At 39.9% G+C, this 19,382-nt stretch overlaps 1 protein-coding gene across 1 annotated transcript; it reads left to right on the top strand.

The window, feature by feature from the left end:
- The first annotated feature begins 5,871 nt into the window (after positions 1-5,871).
- LOC147798472 (uncharacterized) lies at positions 5,872-14,179 on the top strand. The gene is made up of 9 exons (XM_087140204.1): positions 5,872-6,013; positions 6,425-6,546; positions 7,617-7,786; positions 7,925-8,163; positions 8,635-8,704; positions 9,190-9,458; positions 10,105-10,278; positions 10,739-10,861; positions 11,314-14,179. Exons 1-9 carry the CDS (start codon positions 5,906-5,908, stop codon positions 11,683-11,685), a joined length of 1,647 nt encoding a protein of 548 aa, XP_086996330.1. The 5' UTR covers positions 5,872-5,905; the 3' UTR covers positions 11,686-14,179.
- The last annotated feature ends 5,203 nt before the right edge of the window (positions 14,180-19,382 follow it).

Here is a 19,382-nt window from a genome sequence, read left to right as displayed (position 1 = left end):
ATTGATCATTTCATTGAAGGCACGGGACTGACATTTCTGCATATGCAAAAGTGCGCACAGAAAGTAAAATTGAGCTTTTTCTTATAATTTAAAATAACTTTTTTCACTTGCAAATTTCTAAATAAAAATGTTTTCATCTGTACAAACTTTTCGTAGTTTTGAAAAACCCTGTAGCACTCACTATAAATATCTGTTATGCACTGAGAAAATTAATGGAATAGTGGCAGCTCTAAATTATGATTTGTCTTTGTTTCCCCAATAACAGGAAAGCTATAAATAAGTCAATCATTTCACAGATTTTGCATTATTAATCGAATTCTTGGAAAGACTGCTACGGACACAATCGATGCCAAAGGCTAGGCCTGGGGCGCGCATGCACCGGTACATGTACATGTACGTTTACAAATAATGTACTGTGCATGTACTGTATAAAGTACATGTACTGTACATGTACGAACATGCACGTGCGTGAGCTGGTAGACTCGGCCTGGCTTGCAGGCCTTCTCAGTGGACTAGTTATAGAAGTGTGCAGATGTTGGCCGCAGTCGCTATTTCGCCGCGTGGCCACCGGCGGAACTACAAGTACATGTACAAGTTGCGGTCCTTCTTTGCAACGAAGAAAGCAAATCTGGTGAGTATATAGGCCTATGGATGATAGAGTAAAAGATCTGATAATGACATCTTGCAGGCCTACTACTGGTACTGTAGTTCTTGCAGGCCCTTTGTAGTTCAACTTGTGCTGCACTTCGTAATTAGCATCAAGCGTCTTCTTGGAATTCCTGGGGAATGTACAGGTAAATGGGCAAACAGTGCGTCTATCTAAGTGAACTCTTATTTTGTCTTATGAATGGGCGTCACACTACATGTGTGTAGGTGATGGACATTGGACACTTGCTTTTGGGCATGTGATTAGTAAGGGGTATTGCAGCACACCTGTGTACAAAAATTATTTATTTCTATGGGGTGAATTTTTAGTGTGGCCTTTGACAGAAGTGGCAATTTTCGTTTGCTGTCCAGTTTAATATAATTAGACATTCCCAAATTCCCTGCAATATTTACACCCCTATTTGGTCTTCATCGTTCATTGAATGGCAGGTGATATGCTCCATCCAAACAAATTTAATTTACTTGTACATGTACCAAAGCTTCTTTCAGTTTTCGAAAATTGTTTGGAGGCATTTGCAAATGCAAAATATACATAAAAATGCCAAAACAAGGTTTGTGGAACTCATGTACATGTAGCTATTCAATGTTACCATGGTATAACATGCTCATTATGTGAATTACTTCATGCTTGTGCAGTAATGTGTACACGTAAATGTAATATTAGTTGAATGTCATTTCTAAGTCTTCCCTACATGTATTCAGATAGTTGCAAGCACTTCTAACGAATACAAAATAAGGGTTTTGAACCAGGCCTTCAGTGTATGTGCATGACCAACATTTCAATAATTCTGTCATAATAATTTTTAAGAAAGTCATTGATCGGAATTTCTTTAATTATTTGGTGCTTGATCACTCATAAATACATACATGTAACTCTTAGTCACTGTGACAGTTTAAGGGGTCATAATTTGGATAATTTGGGTGTTCTTCAAAATTTGCACATTCACATGTTCACGTACATGTACATTGTACATACATGTACATGTACTGTATTATTCCTTTATGGCACATATGAACCAGCATTGCCTGTTGTTTTTGCACAGTTGAAGGCCATCACTGGCTTACTCCCAGACTCAAAATAAGCTTCAAGTATGCTTTAAAAGTTGAAGAGACAAAGGGTTCCCACATGGCTCATCTATTAGAAAGATTTATGATGCTGCTGATGCTGCATTGGTATTCCTGAACCCTAATTCCTGCTTGGTTAGCCCCCCCCCAATTCTAGACACATTGTCTCCTTGACCAGGCCATCACTGAACAGCTGGCCAGACATTGATCAAATAGCCCTTCCCTGAGTATAAAGCCTTTTACAATGAATAGGTAAAACGAGTTACATGTATATGGTCTCATTTTTTTCCTGAGAGTATGAAGTTGCTCAAAAAAGTTCTGATATCAAGTGTAATCGAAAATTCAAGGTACTTGTACCTCTAAAGAAAACTTTACATGCCCTACCTGTTCATTTACAAATACCAAGCTTCTCATTAATGGTATTTTATGTGTTATTATAGCAAAACCAAAAGGAACTGCGCAGTGCCAGAACTACCGGTTGGCCTACTGTACATGTCTGCAAACAAGCACAGTACATGCCCGTTCGGGATGCCGGTATCAGCCAATTCAACATTCAATGACATGTCTTAATTACTTCTTGTACAAGTATGACAAGGTAAGTACAAGACATACCTGTGCCTGCATGCATGGCTACAGATACATGTACATGTACATGTATTGTAATCCATCCATGCCAAGTTGCAACCCACATTCCCATTCCAGGAATCCTATAGGCAGTGATAGGCCTGCTGGAGTCTTCAGCTACTGAATGCAATACTACAGTAGGCCCAACTTATTACTTGGACAATGACTGATGGGTGTGGGAAGGAAATAGCCTACAAGTACATGTAAATGAAAATGCATGCTGGGTTCGTACATGTTTCCACTACTTGTTCTGTTGTACATGCTTTCTATGTAGATGTACAGTATGACAATAAAAGTTGTCTTGAGTATATCATGTGTATCCAAGTAATATGTATGTAGGCCTACATACATTTTAGTGACCTGTTCACTTTGAAACATAATGTGTGATTAAACTTTTAATCCAGCCACATGAAGCGTCAATGTAATACACAATACATGTACATTGGTCATATCAAAATAGTGGTCCTGTACATGTGCCTTAGTAAATATAAGTATTAATGAGAAATGTTACCAAAGGTACTGATTTTACTCTGAATATTTCAAAGGGGAGACATCAGACCTACGGCGATAACAGCTCAAGCTTTTAAAAAGTACTTTTTTCAGCCAGAAAAAGAAACAAACCCTTGTAAATAGTTGGCAATAGCATTTAGCAATACACTCAGGGTGGGTCATCCATCCCACATTCCATTCATTCACTTTAGCCCTTCAGGGACCAGATTTAGGTAACTTGTTTCTGTTACAGTACAAATTATGTTGGGATGCCTCCTATGAATTCTTTGCAAAGGCATCTTCCAAGTTACAGTTTATTCACAGGGGTGTAACTGAGTAACATAGTTGTACAATCAGAAAGCTTCAAATGATTTAGTTATTCTGAAGCTTGGATTTTCTCTGATGCAACAGCGAAATCAAGCAAGATCACACTGATGTAAGGAACAAATACGTATACATGTAATTCAACGAGAATGTAACACTTATGTAGAGGCCATGGACAGATGGTTAGGGTTCACCAGAGTTTTGCTTTGTTTATTCCTGGCCCCCAAATTTCTTTAATGTAAGTACATGTACTGTCTCCTGCTGTTTGGCCCCTAAGGGGGAGGGGGGGGGCCCGACAGGAAACAGAGAGGTTCCAGCTAATGGGTTACATAACACTTCCTGTGCAGGTACTAAGGGCACTGCTAGTGCCTAAGGGCCCCCCCCACAGGAAACACTCAGAGAGGTTCCATCTAGTGGGTTACATAACACTTCCTGTGCAGGCAGAACACTGTGGCTGTATGGTGGGATGGGAGCCTTTGTTCTCCGGGTCAGTCTCACCATGGTTTGACTTCATGCTTTTAGAGAATAATATAGACTCTCATGCAGTGTTTGCCTGATCTGTTTTATCACAGTTACATGTATGTTGTGTTTCATTTACTTGGATGAATGACAGAAAGGACTTTCCTTGAGGTTTTTAGCATTATTTCTTTACTTATTCAGTACCATAACTTTGGGCTCTTTGTTTGCAACAAAGTCCATGTACACAGGCAGAACATGCCGGAGGACAAATGATTTGATCCTCTCAAAGTGGTAGATGCTTGTATACATGTACATGCACATTGTAATACACTGTATTGCCAACGTTGAATCAGGATTTAGTCAAGAGCAGCTGAACTCTTTATTTTTCCATGACCATTCTGTATTTAACAGAATGTGTCTTTTTGTCACTTGATTCCTTTTGAACTTGCTGCATGCTAATGTGCTTCTGGATGTTCACAATATCCAGCCATTGTTGAGTAATAATTTTGGGAATGATTTCTGCGATTCTAATACTTAAGAAGTATGCAGCCCATGATTTTGATTTGCTCTACAATTGTATGTGGTTGTTGAGTCTTCATATTGCATGAAGTTGTGCCAGGGCCATGTATATTTGTAGGTTAAACATACGATGACCATGGTCTTGGGGTCTTATACAGTATATTGAGTAGAAATGTCTGTGCCGCACAGTACTCGCATTTCTCGGATCTCCGTGTTGATATTGGCATTGACGAATAGGAAAGTGTATTGTCATAATTTTGCCAATTATTTTAATTAGGATCTTGTATTCAATATGCATTTCGTGAATACTAAGGATCATTCCTATTCTATTTTCTAGTTTATACATGTACTTTTGTGAAAGTCACCAGCAAGTGAACTGCACTGTATATAGCACTTTGATGAGCATTATCAGCTGGTGTAAAGACAGGCATTTCCTGTAGTGGCATGCACTTGGAGAAGATCATGTGCAAACCACTCATGCATGAAGGCCGTTGAGTGACTCATACTCATAGATAGACTGCATCGAGAATCGATCCTCAATGATTGTGACTGATGTCTTAAGGAGTCGATATTCTTTTTGTCGACACTGGAATCGATTCTAGGGTTTTTGTGAAGTGTTCCATCATTTATTGCCCACTGTTTGATATGCAAGGATTGAATGAGTCTGACGATTAAATTTTCAATTCAGTAAGACATTGTGCTTGGTAAAGAATAATTTATGTTTTTAGAATACTTGGTAAATGCTACAAGTTGTAAATGGTTCTCTGAGTCATTCTGACTTCATGCTTCGAGAGAGTAACATTGACTCCATACCACAGCTCATACAGCTTGAGAAATAAAGAAATTAACTCTAGCCTTCTCCATAAAAACTTGTGTCCTGCATGTTCAGTTTAACATCTGTTGTATGTTTGTTTTCTGTTTTACAGGAAAACATGAAAGATTGGACCATGGATGTGAGTGGCTTTGCGGGCACATCAACCTCAAGTGTACACCAACTGAATCTCACAGACACAGAACCACTGAACTGCAGTAATCTCTCAGACACTGAGACAGAGAGTAATTGCAATGTGACAGACTGTGGTCCTTTGGAAGTGTCCAAATTCAGCAGTGTGACGGACACTGAACCGGTCTTTTGGTCGGGGTCCGAAGACTCTTTCTCATCAGAGGGATCATTTTCTGAGCTGAACTCATCAACACCATCAAAGCCAAGTTCTAGCAATGCTGTCCTAGAGCTTCAGGTATCTCCTGTTGGCAGTCATTTTCTTCCGGGGAGTAAGAGGTGCCAGAGAGAGCCTATTGAGATCTTGCTTGATAAGTGCTGTGAGAATAAATGCTTGAAAAACACTGTCATTGCTAGATGTAGAACTTTGCCTGCTGGAAGTTCAGGACTTAGGAAGCACCCAGCAGAGGCAATTTATTGTGGACAATATTAGAGACAAATGTCAGTTTCTACAAAATCAAGATGGGAAAAGGCTTGTTAAAAGCCGGTTTCTTGTTCATGGCAAGCCAGTGTGTGAAAAAGCTTGGTGTTTGGCATATGGCTTCACATATAGAAGATACCTGAAGTGCGTGAAGATGGTGGAGGAAGGCATTAAGCAAGTCATTCATGGAAACAGCAACAGACAACGAATGAATGAAAAAACTACACAAGCACTAGGCTGGATGAAATTCTTGTTTGGACGCATCGGGGATTGGCTACCACACAAAATCAGCTGTCCATCTGCCACCATCCTACACAAAGAAGTCCCTGTACAACCGCATGGTAGAAGAATTTTGTGAAAGAGGTGTCCAACAAGTAAACATCATCTCCTATGAGTATTTCACTACTATCTGGGCTGATCATCTGGCAAACTTTGTCATTGCAAAGGTAACGTACAGTGTATATGTTGTACTGTATTTTCGAGCACATCTCATTCTCATTTACGTATAATTATTACATATGTACTCAAATATATTTGGTTTTGCATTGCTTTGAAAGTTCTATAATGGTTTGTTGATCATACACTGTAGTCTATCATGTAGTTGATTGATCATAGTAGCCCAATAAAATACAGGTGTGTACAATTTAAAGTTAGGGTGTACACATGTAGCTAGTGCATTAAAGATTTTGTACTTTGCATATCAAAATCAAAATTGTGTTGTCAGAGATCAACATTTCAAACATCACATTAGCATTGAATTCCCGTAGATGAAATTTGTACATTTCAGTTGTCATAAATTCTGATGATTTCGCCACAGTGTAAGAGATTATTACCCATATTGTTTTATTTGACCACAGCGTTCAGAGTTTACAGAATGTACAACATGCACAACCTTGAAAGAGAGAAGAGGAAGAGCCCTTACAGATGTAGAGCAGAAACTTGTAACAGACTTAATGAAGCAACATGCGTCCACTGTTGAGTAAGTTCTAATGTATATGTACATTAATTGACATGTTGGGATATAGCATGAGGTGGTTGGGGACTGAGATTAGGGCTACATGTACATGTATGTAATTTACAAAAAAAATTGAAAAGATTTTATTCCAGAAAACAATTTACATGTTTCTAGAAAATGTAGTCTACAAAAATGGCATGTATCAGTCATGTATTCAAAAGTGGTGCACTATACCGTACCTCACTTTCTTCACATTAAATTTCTCTCCAACTTCATTATTCTCCATCTCATGATCTGTTAAACATCTCTGTTGTCTGGACAAACAGTACATGTACATCATACTATGACTGAGGCCGAGGAAAAGGCCTGATTGCCCTTTCAAAATGTGAGGTGATGCAGTAAAAGAGGGTGCATCTTTTTGTAGCTCCCAGCAATGATTGATATATGTACATGTATCAACACATGTGCTGAACAGAGACCAAATACGTTGCAGAAAACAGTCTGGTTTCTGCAAAAAAATCATTTGGTACTAAGTAATGACTTTTTTGGAAGAGCTACTGTATTAAAACCAATGCACATGTGCACATTGATATTTCTGGGGATTTTTCATGTCTGTGTGATTTAGTGTGTAAGTGTTGCATATCCACACCAAAATATGAAATAGACTGCACACTCATTGAAATTTACTTCACATTACAGAGTACAAAGTTTTTTCCATGTCGGTACTACTTTGCTTTTGGACTTTTGTATATACATGTGTATACATGTAGTACATGTAGTATGTGTTGAACCTAGAAAACTCTTTTTTACAGTGCTGCACAATGTATACTGGGTAACTGTATTGTAACTACATGTTCATATCCCTTACACCCTACATTTACATGTATTTAAAGGTATTTGATTTAATTTACAGTTCTCTTGACTGAGTGCCAGGTGTGGCCAAAATTTTAATTTGGAAAAAAATTTAATTTGAAAAAAATTAAGTGTTCAAAGAAGACCTACCACTAGAACATTGGAGTAAAGACCTCCTTGATTTTTGGTACTTTGGGTATTGATGATAACACTGTCTTGATGTACTGTTTTAATCATTTCAGGCATGAACGGAGAGCATATCATACTGCACGGGAAAGGGCTAGGTGTCATCCCACTGACCAGACCACAATCATTATTGATGGTATGGATCAGTCAAAAACTGATGTGCCCCACCTCATCAGACGGGACAAGGCAACTGTACACCTCAGTAGACTCCCTGTGCATATTACAGGTACAAAGTCATAACATTTGTCACCAGCTCCCCATAAACAGCCATATCACACATCTGGTTTTGTTTTTCCCTTCATAAAATACATTGGTCATGCTTAAGTTGTATATCATGGAATATTACATTCTTTTCCAATTACAGGTGTATTAATGCACACAGCTACTGCAGAGGGGAGGATCCCTTTAGTCTATCTTGATCATAAGGAAGTGCCCCATGACAGTAATTTAACACTTCACTGTCTTCTTCAAACGCTGATGAGGCATCAAGAGAAATTGGGAAAAACACTGTTTCTGCAGCTCGATAATTGTTTCCGAGAAAACAAAAACCGATACGTCATTGGTTTTGCAGCACTTCTGGTTGAATTAGATATATTTGAAGAGGTAAGCCAGCAGACTTATTTACATGTTAACATCCTATATGTAGAGCCAGTATTTCATGTACATGTATGCATGTTTGTATTTTCTTTGAACCCATATCATGACTACAGATATGTGTGGGTATGTGCGGCATACATGTACAAAGGCAGTGAGAGGTTTTTCAACTCACATGTCCTTTCATTGGTACTGTTGCAACACAAATGTGTGATTTCCAGCCAATGCATGTGATGTCTTAAGCTTAAGCATTGTTAGGAGTCCGGGATATTTGCATTTTCAAATATTTTTCCCAACATTAGACAGGATGAAAGTTTTCTGGTAGACTTTTTAAAATAGTGTGTGCTACATGTAAATTTTGAATAGTAACCATACCTTGTATGCTTTAACCATGCTATTACTACCACTACCAATGCTGACCAACATTTTGACATTATCTATTTGTAAAAGGGTCACTTAACATTGCCTGTCTGTTCGCAGGTCACTATGCACTTTCTTCCTGTTGGTCACACTCATGAAGATGTTGATCAGCTCTTCTCTTGTATTTCAAGTAAGATACAAAGGACAAACATCTATACTCTGGATGGTATGTTTTTCGCCCCCGATGTGTTTTTTAGTTTTAAAATGGATCTGGTTTGTACATGTACATACATACACTTTCCATTTTCCATGATGACAGCTACGCATAAGAGTTGTAATTGTTTCCCTGAAAAGCTCACTTGCATGTATATATCTATTCTGCATGTTCATTTGTGGATGTATGTGCCATGTAAGCAGACTTGAATCTTTAATTAAATTGGACAATCCATGACAGTGAAATTTTATTCTTTCCTCATTTTCTGTATCACACAGTCCATCCAATTTTGTTTTGGTATGAAACTCAAGCTGAAGTACACTAAATGTTATGTTTCACAACTTGAATGAGATAGACTTGGACAAAATTTGCACTATAAACCAAATTCAAAAACACCCTATAGGTAGGTACTGTAAAAATTGAGATACATGTATATTATTGTTTATTTAACTTAATTACAGATTTGGAAAAAACAGTACGGGACAGTTACACGCCCATCATTACTCTTTGCCCTGCAACTCCACTCCTTGATGTGAAGACGTGGCTGGAACCTCATTTATTTGGGGATTACCACCATCATAGTCATCCTCATTGGTTCAAGTTCTCTAAAGTGGATGGAGTCTGTAGAATGCACTGGAGGATATGGGTCACAACCCCTTGGGAGCCCCAACAGGAACCTGATTCAGACAATGACGAGATGGACTTCCATAAAGGGCTGCGCTGTCTACACGTAAGTAGGATTATAATTGGGGGAAAAGCCTCTCGGCACATTTGCATGCATTTGTGCCTAATTTGTCTGCCAGGATCAAACAGATTTTCAGTGAGCAGGAGTCAAATCATTGTTCATGTCCTAGTACCACTCACATAAAGGTAAAATCTGTGAAGTACAAATAGGAGGACACATTGTATGCTTGGCCGAAGCACTTCCCGTGGACCTGTGGAAAATACAGTGACACATTCCTTTTGCTGTCTATTAACTAACTTTGGATGATCCCAGCAAAGATCCTTTGGGTGATATTGCAATGATAATATTGGGAATGAAGAGGTATCGAATAAAATACTTTTTCTGCAGAAACAAGATAAACATAAAATTAATCTAGAAAACATTGTGAAGATTTCATCATGGCAGTTGGTACAAAATCGTTGAAGTATGCAAAAACAGCTTTTAACTCACTTGGATGTTTGTAATATTACCATTTTTATTTCCAAAAACATTCTTTATACAACATAATGAATAATAGGTTTAACCTGTTCGAGACTGTGGGAATGCTACTACATTAAGAACTAAATGTGCTTACACAGCACAATTTGTGTGAAAAAGGGGCTGTGTATATTTTATATTTGTAACTGAACAATACCCTTTAATCATCCATCAGAGTATTCCAGATTTGAACTCTCCACCATCTTGGGTTCAACCTTGCCTGGAAAAGGTAAACTTGTCAGCACTGACAAAAGACATCCTACAAAGTGAGGGGTACAAACTGAGACTGCCTGACTGTGCCAGATCTTGGTGGGAGAAGTTCCTTGCAAAGATGAAGGATTTGGAAAAGGTTAGAACAAAAACGGATTATGATTCGACCATTTTTATTGTTGCCGCTGACAAGCATTTCTGTCGTGTGATGTTCTCAAAATTACATACCCCAAAGGCAAAATGGCAACAAAACAATGATGGAGTTTAAGGTTTAACAGAAAAATATCTCAAGTCCATTCTCAAAATCAGTTGAATCTTGACATACGTAAATGCAAATAGAGTGTTGTTTGGATATACAAGTTTTCATGGAGGTTGATTGTGCTCGATGGACACGCATTGCAGTGTTGGGTTGATACATAGAATAAATACTTTTTAAGATACAGCAGGTTATAAAGTTGAAAAACCACTTTGCAGATAATGCCATGTCAATCATTTTTCTTGGTATTTCACCTTCTTGTTAATGTAAGTAATTTGCATGCACATTGTTTCAACATGATTGCAATAATTTTTTTACATATACATGTATGTGAATTTCAAAGGTACCAGTTAGCCCAACTACATGGCCTGTTGTACAGCTTAAGGGATCTTGTTCTCATATCCACCAACCTGTGCCGTTAGATTTAGAGGAAATGCAAACTGCAATGGCAAAAGAGTATCCAAAGGTAAGTTGGACAGAATGTTACAATAATACTATCTGACTTTTAATGTCGGTGTGAAAGGTTCTCCTTTCGTGTCAAACTCTCAGTGGAGGGATGGGTTATTTTATTATGGTAATACCTTGTCTCAGTTTTCATTATTCCATTGGATGCTTCAGTGAAGCAAACGGACAAGCAAGCCAATTTAAATGGTATTTGTATTTTGGCACCAGTTAACGCGACTGAGAACTTCAGTGAATCCTGAAGTTTTAAAGTATTTAATCATTCTGTTTTGGCAATGTATCCTATGACTTTACCTTCATTCACTCAAACAGTCTATACTGAGTTTGTAAAATTATGTTCACTTTATGGGGAGATACAGTGTACATGGTATTTTTGTTCCACCAAGCAATTTACATTGCGTGTGAATGTTTCTTAAACATTTCTATTCTGGCGCTTCTTTAAAAAATTTTCTGCAGGTCACAATAGGACACCAAGGAAAAGTTAGAGAAAGAAATGTGACGCTGGAAGCTACAAGGTCTTCCATTGAGGAAGGTCAACTTGTGGCTCTCCACTTAGATGACAGAGCCAAACGGCCTTACATTGGTAAGGTTATGAAAATCAATGGCGAAACAATTGAAGTCCAGTGGTTTAAAGGCTCCTGGTTGAAGCCATGGGCAGAGATTAACCTAGGAGTTGGAAAAAACAGACGTCCGTACACAGATAAACTTCCAGTTGAGTCTGTCATTCTCTGGGGTTTTTCCTTGACAACAAGGAGTTGCCTGAATAGTGCAACAAGGACAGAACTTCGTGCCAAGTATGCTGAATTAGATGAAAAGCACATGCACTAATACAGCATCGATGTAAATATAAGTTCCAAGTATTAATTACAAAGGTTTTTCACAATAGCAGTTTCAAATGTTAATAATTCCTTGGTGTCAGGTCAACCCAATCAATCCTCCGGATTGTCATGGGTTTCCAAATTTTTCCGAAATCTAGTGTTGGTTTTATGGATTTGTGTCGTTTAAAACGTTTAGTAGAATTATTTGAAAAAAACAATATTCACCAACGATTTCGTAAAGTCTTGTACAGGCGATCAGGAAATACACAAACCTACATGTATGTTATTCCCTTTGAAATACTGAGGTAGAATGGGGTACTCACACTCATATTGGGGAATGTGTACAGTGGGTTCTGCATTTACATATACACTGTACGTGTGAAACAAACCAGCAATACATGCCATGTGTTTGGCACGTGTTGTTGCAGCAAGACATGGATGCAATTTTTAATTGTGTACGTGCAATTTCATGTAGCTGTCAACAGAAAAATCGGTTGATTTTTGGGATGTTTCCCCAGGATAATCTTTCAATAAATTGGCATAATGGAATATCACATACTGTAATTGACCAATATAGAAACCTATCTGTTGATGAAGGTGCCAAAACCTGTGGAGGTTTTTGTGGTTGGAGACGAGTAATTTCAAACATGGTGAAATGACTAAAGTGGAGAGGGAATACAATATACAGAGATTTCATCGTAAAAATTGAAAAAAGTTTGGACACTGCATGTGCTTGCGATTAGTTCTTAAAGTATGATGTTGGAGGCATTAAGGACAAAGTTTGTTGTCAAACAATGTGTGTACCAAACTGGGGAGTACCACACGGCATTGATGATACAACATAGTCCAAGTAGGGTCTGTAAGGTACGCCAATTGGCGTACCGAACTGGGGAGTACCACACGGCATTCATGATACAATATCGGCAATGTAGTGTCAGTAGGGTACGCCAATTGGCGTACCGAAGTGGGGAGTACCACACGGCATTCATGATACAATATCGGCAATGTAGTGTCAGTAGGGTACGCCAATTGGCGTACCGACCTGGGGAGTACCACACGGCATTGATGATACAATATCGGCAATATAGTGTCAGTAGGGTACGCCAATTGGCGTACCGAACTGGGTAGTACAACACGGCATTCATGATACAATATCGGCAATATAGTGTCAGTAAGGTACGCCAATTGGCGTACCGAACTGGGTAGTACAACACGGCATTGATGATACAATATCGGCAATGTAGTGGCAGTAGGGTACGCCAATTGGCGTACCGACCTGGGGAGTACCACAAGGCATTGATGATACAACATGGTCCAGGTAGGGTCAGTAGGGTACGCCAATTGGCGTACCGAACTGGGGAGTACCACACGGCATTGATGGTACAATATGGCAAGGTAGTGGCAGTAGGGTACGCCAATTGGCGTACCGACCTGGGGAGTACCACACGGCATTGATGATACAATATCGGCAAGGTAGTGTCAGTAGGGTACGCCAATTGGCGTACCGAACTGGGGAGTACCACACGGCATTGATGATACAATATCGGCAATATAGTGTCAGTAGGGTACGCCAATTGGCGTACCGAACTGGGTAGTACAACACGGCATTGATGATACAATATCGGCAATGTAGTGGCAGTAGGGTACGCCAATTGGCGTACCGACCTGGGGAGTACCACACGGCATTGATGATACAACATGGTCCAGGTAGGGTCAGTAGGGTACGCCAATTGGCGTACCGAACTGGGGAGTACCACACGGCATTGATGATACAATATCGGCAAGGTAGTGTCAGTAGGGTACGCCAATTGGCGTACCGAACTGGGGAGTACCACACGGCATTGATGATACAATATCGGCAATATAGTGTCAGTAGGGTACGCCAATTGGCGTACCGAACTGGGTAGTACAACACGGCATTGATGATACAATATCGGCAATGTAGTGGCAGTAGGGTACGCCAATTGGCGTACCGACCTGGGGAGTACCACACGGTATTGATGATACAATATCGGCAATATAGTGTCAGTAGGGTACGCCAATTGGCGTACCGACCTGGGGAGTACCACACGGCATTGATGATACAATATCGGCAAGGTAGTGTCAGTACAGTACGCCAATTGGCGTACCGAACTGGGGAGTACCACACGGCAATGATGATACAACGTGGTCATTTTGGTTTCAGTAGGGGAGTGTCTGTTTTAGTATATCGCTCACGTACTGATCCTTTCTTTTTGAAATGTGAAGGACCCGAACTAAGATCTCATTCATGCTCTCCCATTTCGTTTTGAGCCTATCAGTATTTTATGTTCTATTTCTACATATATTCCCTCGGTTACTTACATGTAGATCGGTGTGTTTCTGTGATTTTTATTGTTGGATGTATAAATTTACTAAATTACCAATATTGTATCTTGAAAACCTTTCATTGAGATTGAATTTATTGTGAGCAATGGGGATTTCAGTATTTGTACAAAATAAAACAACTGCTAAGAAAAAGGGAAGATTTCTCATAAATTGCTTCTTTTTTAAAGGTTTTTTTACTTGTTAACGTGCTTTTACACTTTGGGCCTTTAAAAGCAGGCAATATTGTCTTCGGAAATACGTATTGATTGTTTAATTGAGAAAACTCCATTTTAGTTTGATCAATATATAGCTTTTCAGTATTTGCTGTATAAAATTATCTTTAACTTCTTTAGGAAATTCTCGCGTAAACTTTTTGAGCAGATACAATAACACACGTATTTCTGAAATTGCAATTTTTAAACGTCAGTTATCAGAATCCTCGGTACAACAATCCTCAATGCGAGGTTTACCTGATAAACCACATTAGTTTAGTCAATTATTTTGTATTTTTTTGCTGAAAAGTGAAAAAGTAGTATTTCCAAAAAAACCGAAATAGTTCCAATAGCGTTTTTTGAAGGACCGCATTATCTAGCTGATCCTTGTTAATTCTACAGTTTGGTGAGCTCTTAAGCAATTATTTGAAAGACCCAGGAAGCTCTACTCAGCTCTTTACTTCTGATTATTGTGCAAAACGTACATCAATATAATCTTTCTTTTTTTTGTTAATATGAACCGGTTTAAACATTACAAAGTGTTGGAGGATGCTGAAAAAGCATCAAACAAAACCCACAAATATCAATTTGCCATACAAATTGTGACATTTTTTCCTAACCCTGACACATTACTGTAGTCGTTACTTCAGATAGGCCTATAAACAGATACCATTAATTTCAAGGCAAAGAGAAGCATGATCGTTAATTAAATCAACAATTAACACCGCATAATAGGAAACAACAGTTTTTTTACGGAATATAATAGCCAAAAATAATACAAGGAATGTTTCAATTCGAAATTGCTTTGTTGTTGCTATCAGTTGATCGGTCAAGGATTCACCTAATAGAAGCCTGTTTGTGGTTCAGGTTGGATAGATTTCTGATCTTAATTCTCTAAAGACTGGTCTGATGACGTTCCAACAATGTAAGACACAGAATAGGAGACTACGTTAATACCGGTACAAAAATGCGTCGGTGCACCTGTGCGCACTGCATTGGTACACAAAATTTGTGTCGAATACGAATAAACCTGGAGTTAGCTACAGTCTTTAATGGGATTTTGAGCCCAGGAAGAGAAAGTATCACGATACTAGGAGTAAGACCTGGTACCTCAGAGAACTTCATTCCAGCAACAGGGATTTGTAACAGAATAGGGTAATTACGGGTAACAGATAACATCCTATATTTTACAGCCAGAGTCAATATTGATTCCTCGCTGTATCCCCGGTATTATTGTAAGAACTCAGGAAAGGGAAACCTGCTGGCATCTTCAAATCAAACCCGTCGTCTTGGCTCGCAGCGTATCCTCAGATAACATCCTCTGTGTTTGATCAAACCGAGAGGCTCGGTTTGTGGAGAGTCTGTGAGACCCACGCGTAAAAAAAAGCGTGCTATCTCTCCGGCGTTGCCCGGTACATATCGTCTTGGGCCTACCGGGAGACACGGAGCCATCGGGGGCAGCAAAAAATTACTTGTGACATGACCGATCACCGTGACGGTTTTTCGCCGAAAATGAGCGAGAAATCATATACTTTTGGGGATCCCACAGTCACGCGAGGGAAATTGATTCTGACAGTGACTAGGAAGATTTCCTGTTGCGGAGGGCTGATTTTAGTCCTCATTTTTTGCCGCATAATGATGAACCCGAGCTCAAAACCGCGTGAGATCGTGTCCGGGCTTGCGTCAAAAGCCCCCGGACTTAAAAAGGCAATTTTCCGGCGATATATTATTACTAGGGCCAGTTATATTCCACGGAGGAAATGGAAAGAGCGGCCAGGAGTCCACAACAGGCAGTCTCGCGGAATATTTTAAGGACTCAGCAACGAATGCATATAAATATTAATAGACCTCTGCAAAACACTTAGAGGAGGAAATCGATCCAATTTTTTTTCATATGAAGAACAATTTCTGATAAATGGTGGGCATAAATTTCATGGCGTGTATTTTTGAATCACCTCCGCAACTGGCACGCAGTGGCGCTCTTAGCCTTTATATTTCTCACTTATGAATTTTCCAATGAGTCTATTGCTAAAATTGAACAGGAACATGGAGACACACGCAGGCAGTGTCATATTTTCACCTCATTTCCAAGCTCAATCCCTGCCACATGTCATAGCTGGCTGTGTCACAATACTGCTCCATCGATCGACTCGGATACCCCGACGAGGGCCGACAGCGCTAATCACACAGCAATTTCACACGAACAATATTCGCGCCAAAGAGTGGCTTGGGAACCTTTCATGCCGACACATTCAACACTATCCACTTTGAACATAAAAAAAACACCACTACACATAATTAACAGGCGAAATAGCTGTCGGCTAGAAGAAAACATCCTTTTTGTAAGGCGCGATTCTTGATCTTAAACACGTAAGACGCCCAAAACCAAATAAACGGTACAACCGATGCTATTGTAAATGGCACATTTTCGGCTGACCCTAAAATTGCTCGTTCCGAGACCGGAACCCGGGGATGGATGCATGCCACTTTACTACCGTAAGTCAATAGAATACAAGCCGTTAGCTGCATTATTCATGGTCGTGTGCTTGTTGCCCACAGTCATTGATTTTATAAGGCAGATTTTGTCCTCTGCGAGCCAGCGTGGAGATAGGTAAATGAAAAACGGACGGTTACACTTTAACTGGATCCACTGTAAACATCTCTCCCCCATAGCAACGGTAAAATTATCAGGAACGAAATGTTTTATTCAACCTCGGCACAGTCTGAGATCGCTTACTTCAAGCCAAGGCAATTAGCGGAATTGTTTTTTGAAACACTCTCTTCCAGAAGGCCGGATCCAAATCTGGAACTAGTGCTAGAGGTCTCCAAACGGGGCGAATGTTTCGGGAAGTTTGTCGCGTAAAACTGATAATGTTCCCCTTCGATACTAAGTGACATTTTCTAGTCATTTTTGTCTTGTCCACCAAATGTATCGACACCCTATACATTTTGCCCAAACCTTAAACAAAATAGAAAAGGAATATGGAACACATGATCTTCACCTTTCGAGAGAGGGACACAATGAAAATGGACGGTCCTGCGAGAGGAAACTTCCTTGAGGTTCAAGAGAATCCTGTAAGTGCCTAAGATCGGCTTTTACTGAAAACCGTATCACCCCCCCCCCCAAAAAAAAACCACATCCCAAATATTTCCACAGTCCACATAAAAATTCACCAAATGGGTTTAAAAAGGCTCGGGATATGGATTACGGTTACAATGATGCCCTATTTTTTTTTCATTCTCATGCAGCAATCAATTTTAAGAACTAAAAACGTGGAGGCCTATAAACCTTTATCACGATGCTGCCATGTTTGTATTGTTCCCTTTAGACACACTGGTGGCAGTAATACAACTTTACATACTGAAAAAAGGATCAAACTATTTTCCCTTCGAGCCTCAGTTTGGTTACGTTGCTTTGAACGGTTTAAAAAAGCAAGATGGCTGCCCCATGATAGAGGTCTACAGCAAACGCTACGCTGCGGTAGAGTCAGTTTCGTTTCACGTATCTTTCTTAAACGCTTTACCTCGTTAGATATTCCATAAAACCTTCTTTCGGAGAGTGGACAGGATAAGACCTTCTCTTGGTAATACATCAAAATTTCCTCAAGTTGAACGCAACAAAAACTGAGTTCATAATTCTGGGATCTAATCAACAAATCAGGAAAGTGCCTATTCATCATTGCAGAGTTGGCGATGGGCAAATTAGATCTTCTAAATGTCCGTTACTTGGACGTGATGTTCAATTCGGCCATGAAAATGGACTGTCGGGTGACGGCAATATCTAAGGCTGCTTTCATGTCAATTAGGAACACTGGAAGAATACGGGATCATCTGACAAGGGCCCATAAAGGGAGCTGCCGAAACCATTGTTCATGCTTTCATCACATCCAAATTGGATTCATGCAACTCGCTCCTCTATGGAATCAACAATCAACTCCTCTCTCGTCTTCAAAGAATACAAAATATTGCAGCACGAATGATCACACGTACAAGGAAAACAGACCACATCACACCTTTGTTAGCCAACCTGCACTGGCTTCCCATCCAACAACGAGTCCAGTACACACTGTGCCTCATCATCTTCAAGATCCTACAGGGTGATGCTCCAGCTTATTGGGGTGATCTTGTCCAGTTCTATGCTCCAGGTCATCGGGATTTGCGGTCATCCAAAAGCAATCTACTCAAGGAAACTATTGCTCATTATCGTTGGGGGGGGGAAGAAGCTTTCAGATTTGAGCACCCAAACTTAAAAACTCTTTACCAGAATCTGTGAGACCATCGAAATCACTTGACACATTCAAGGACAGATTAAAATCATATTTGCATAGACAGGCGTTTGGTCAATTTCCCTCAACTTATCATTATTGGATGTCTTTGCTTATTAGCGCCGTGAGCGCCGTTTGCGGCGGATACTGGCGCTCTATAAATGTTCATTATTATTATTATGCACTTGCGAAAAAACTCCATCGTGTGCCTTTTCACAAGACAATAATCTGTCGTAATTACATGCCACTAAAAACCCAGTGCCTCGGGGCCTGCAGAAGACCACACTAAGTGTGAACGAGCTATCTTGATTGAAGATCAGAAATAAAAATAACAGTTATTTTCAAAAAGCGGTCTATAATTACAACAGCGGCATGACATTGACGACAAATTAGGTTTCACGCGTGCTTCGCGGAGTGAAAGAAGTCTCGATGACCTTGCGAGGTGAGACCTGACGTGCCTGATCTCAATGTCCTCTCGGACGTACATTACATTGACACAACTATCCGTCTCGAGCTGAAGCACCCCCCTCATCGGTTGAAAAGAGCCGCGTTGGTCGGGAGTGTTCAATTTGTGGGTACTGATGCAACTATGACGCGTGGATTTCCTTGTCGTTCGTGGACCAGCGAAGTTCAGTTCCCACCAGAGGAGCCTCCGTTGCTAAGAAAATAACACCCTCTCTTGGTACAGCTCGGGGCCCGTTAAGACTTGTATTCAACACCCCCTCCAAAAGAGACTTCACATATTTCTCGTCTTCCTAGGGAAAGAAGTACTTTGGTTACCAGGCGCATTAGGGCGCCGATGTAAGTTGACTACAGTATCATCAAAACCGAAACCGGGTCCAAAAGCTGACAAACACACGGGGTTTACTGCACATGAAGCTGAT

This window comes from Acanthaster planci, linkage group LG08, assembly GCF_054643075.1.
Source record: "Acanthaster planci isolate LZ-2023a linkage group LG08, COTS_SCS, whole genome shotgun sequence".
In the NCBI taxonomy this organism is placed as follows: Eukaryota; Metazoa; Echinodermata; class Asteroidea; order Valvatida; family Acanthasteridae; genus Acanthaster; species Acanthaster planci.
This window is presented reverse-complemented; position numbering and strand designations above follow the sequence as displayed.

Coding starts and splice junctions, on each gene's coding strand:
- LOC147798472 (XM_087140204.1), top strand. CDS start 5,906: ATGGTAGAAGAATTTTGTGAAAGAGGTGTCCAACAAGTAAACATCATC. Junction 6,547..7,616: donor CAACATGCGTCCACTGTTGA/GTAAGTTCTAAT, acceptor TAATCATTTCAG/GCATGAACGGAGAGCATATC. Junction 8,164..8,634: donor AATTAGATATATTTGAAGAG/GTAAGCCAGCAG, acceptor GTCTGTTCGCAG/GTCACTATGCACTTTCTTCC.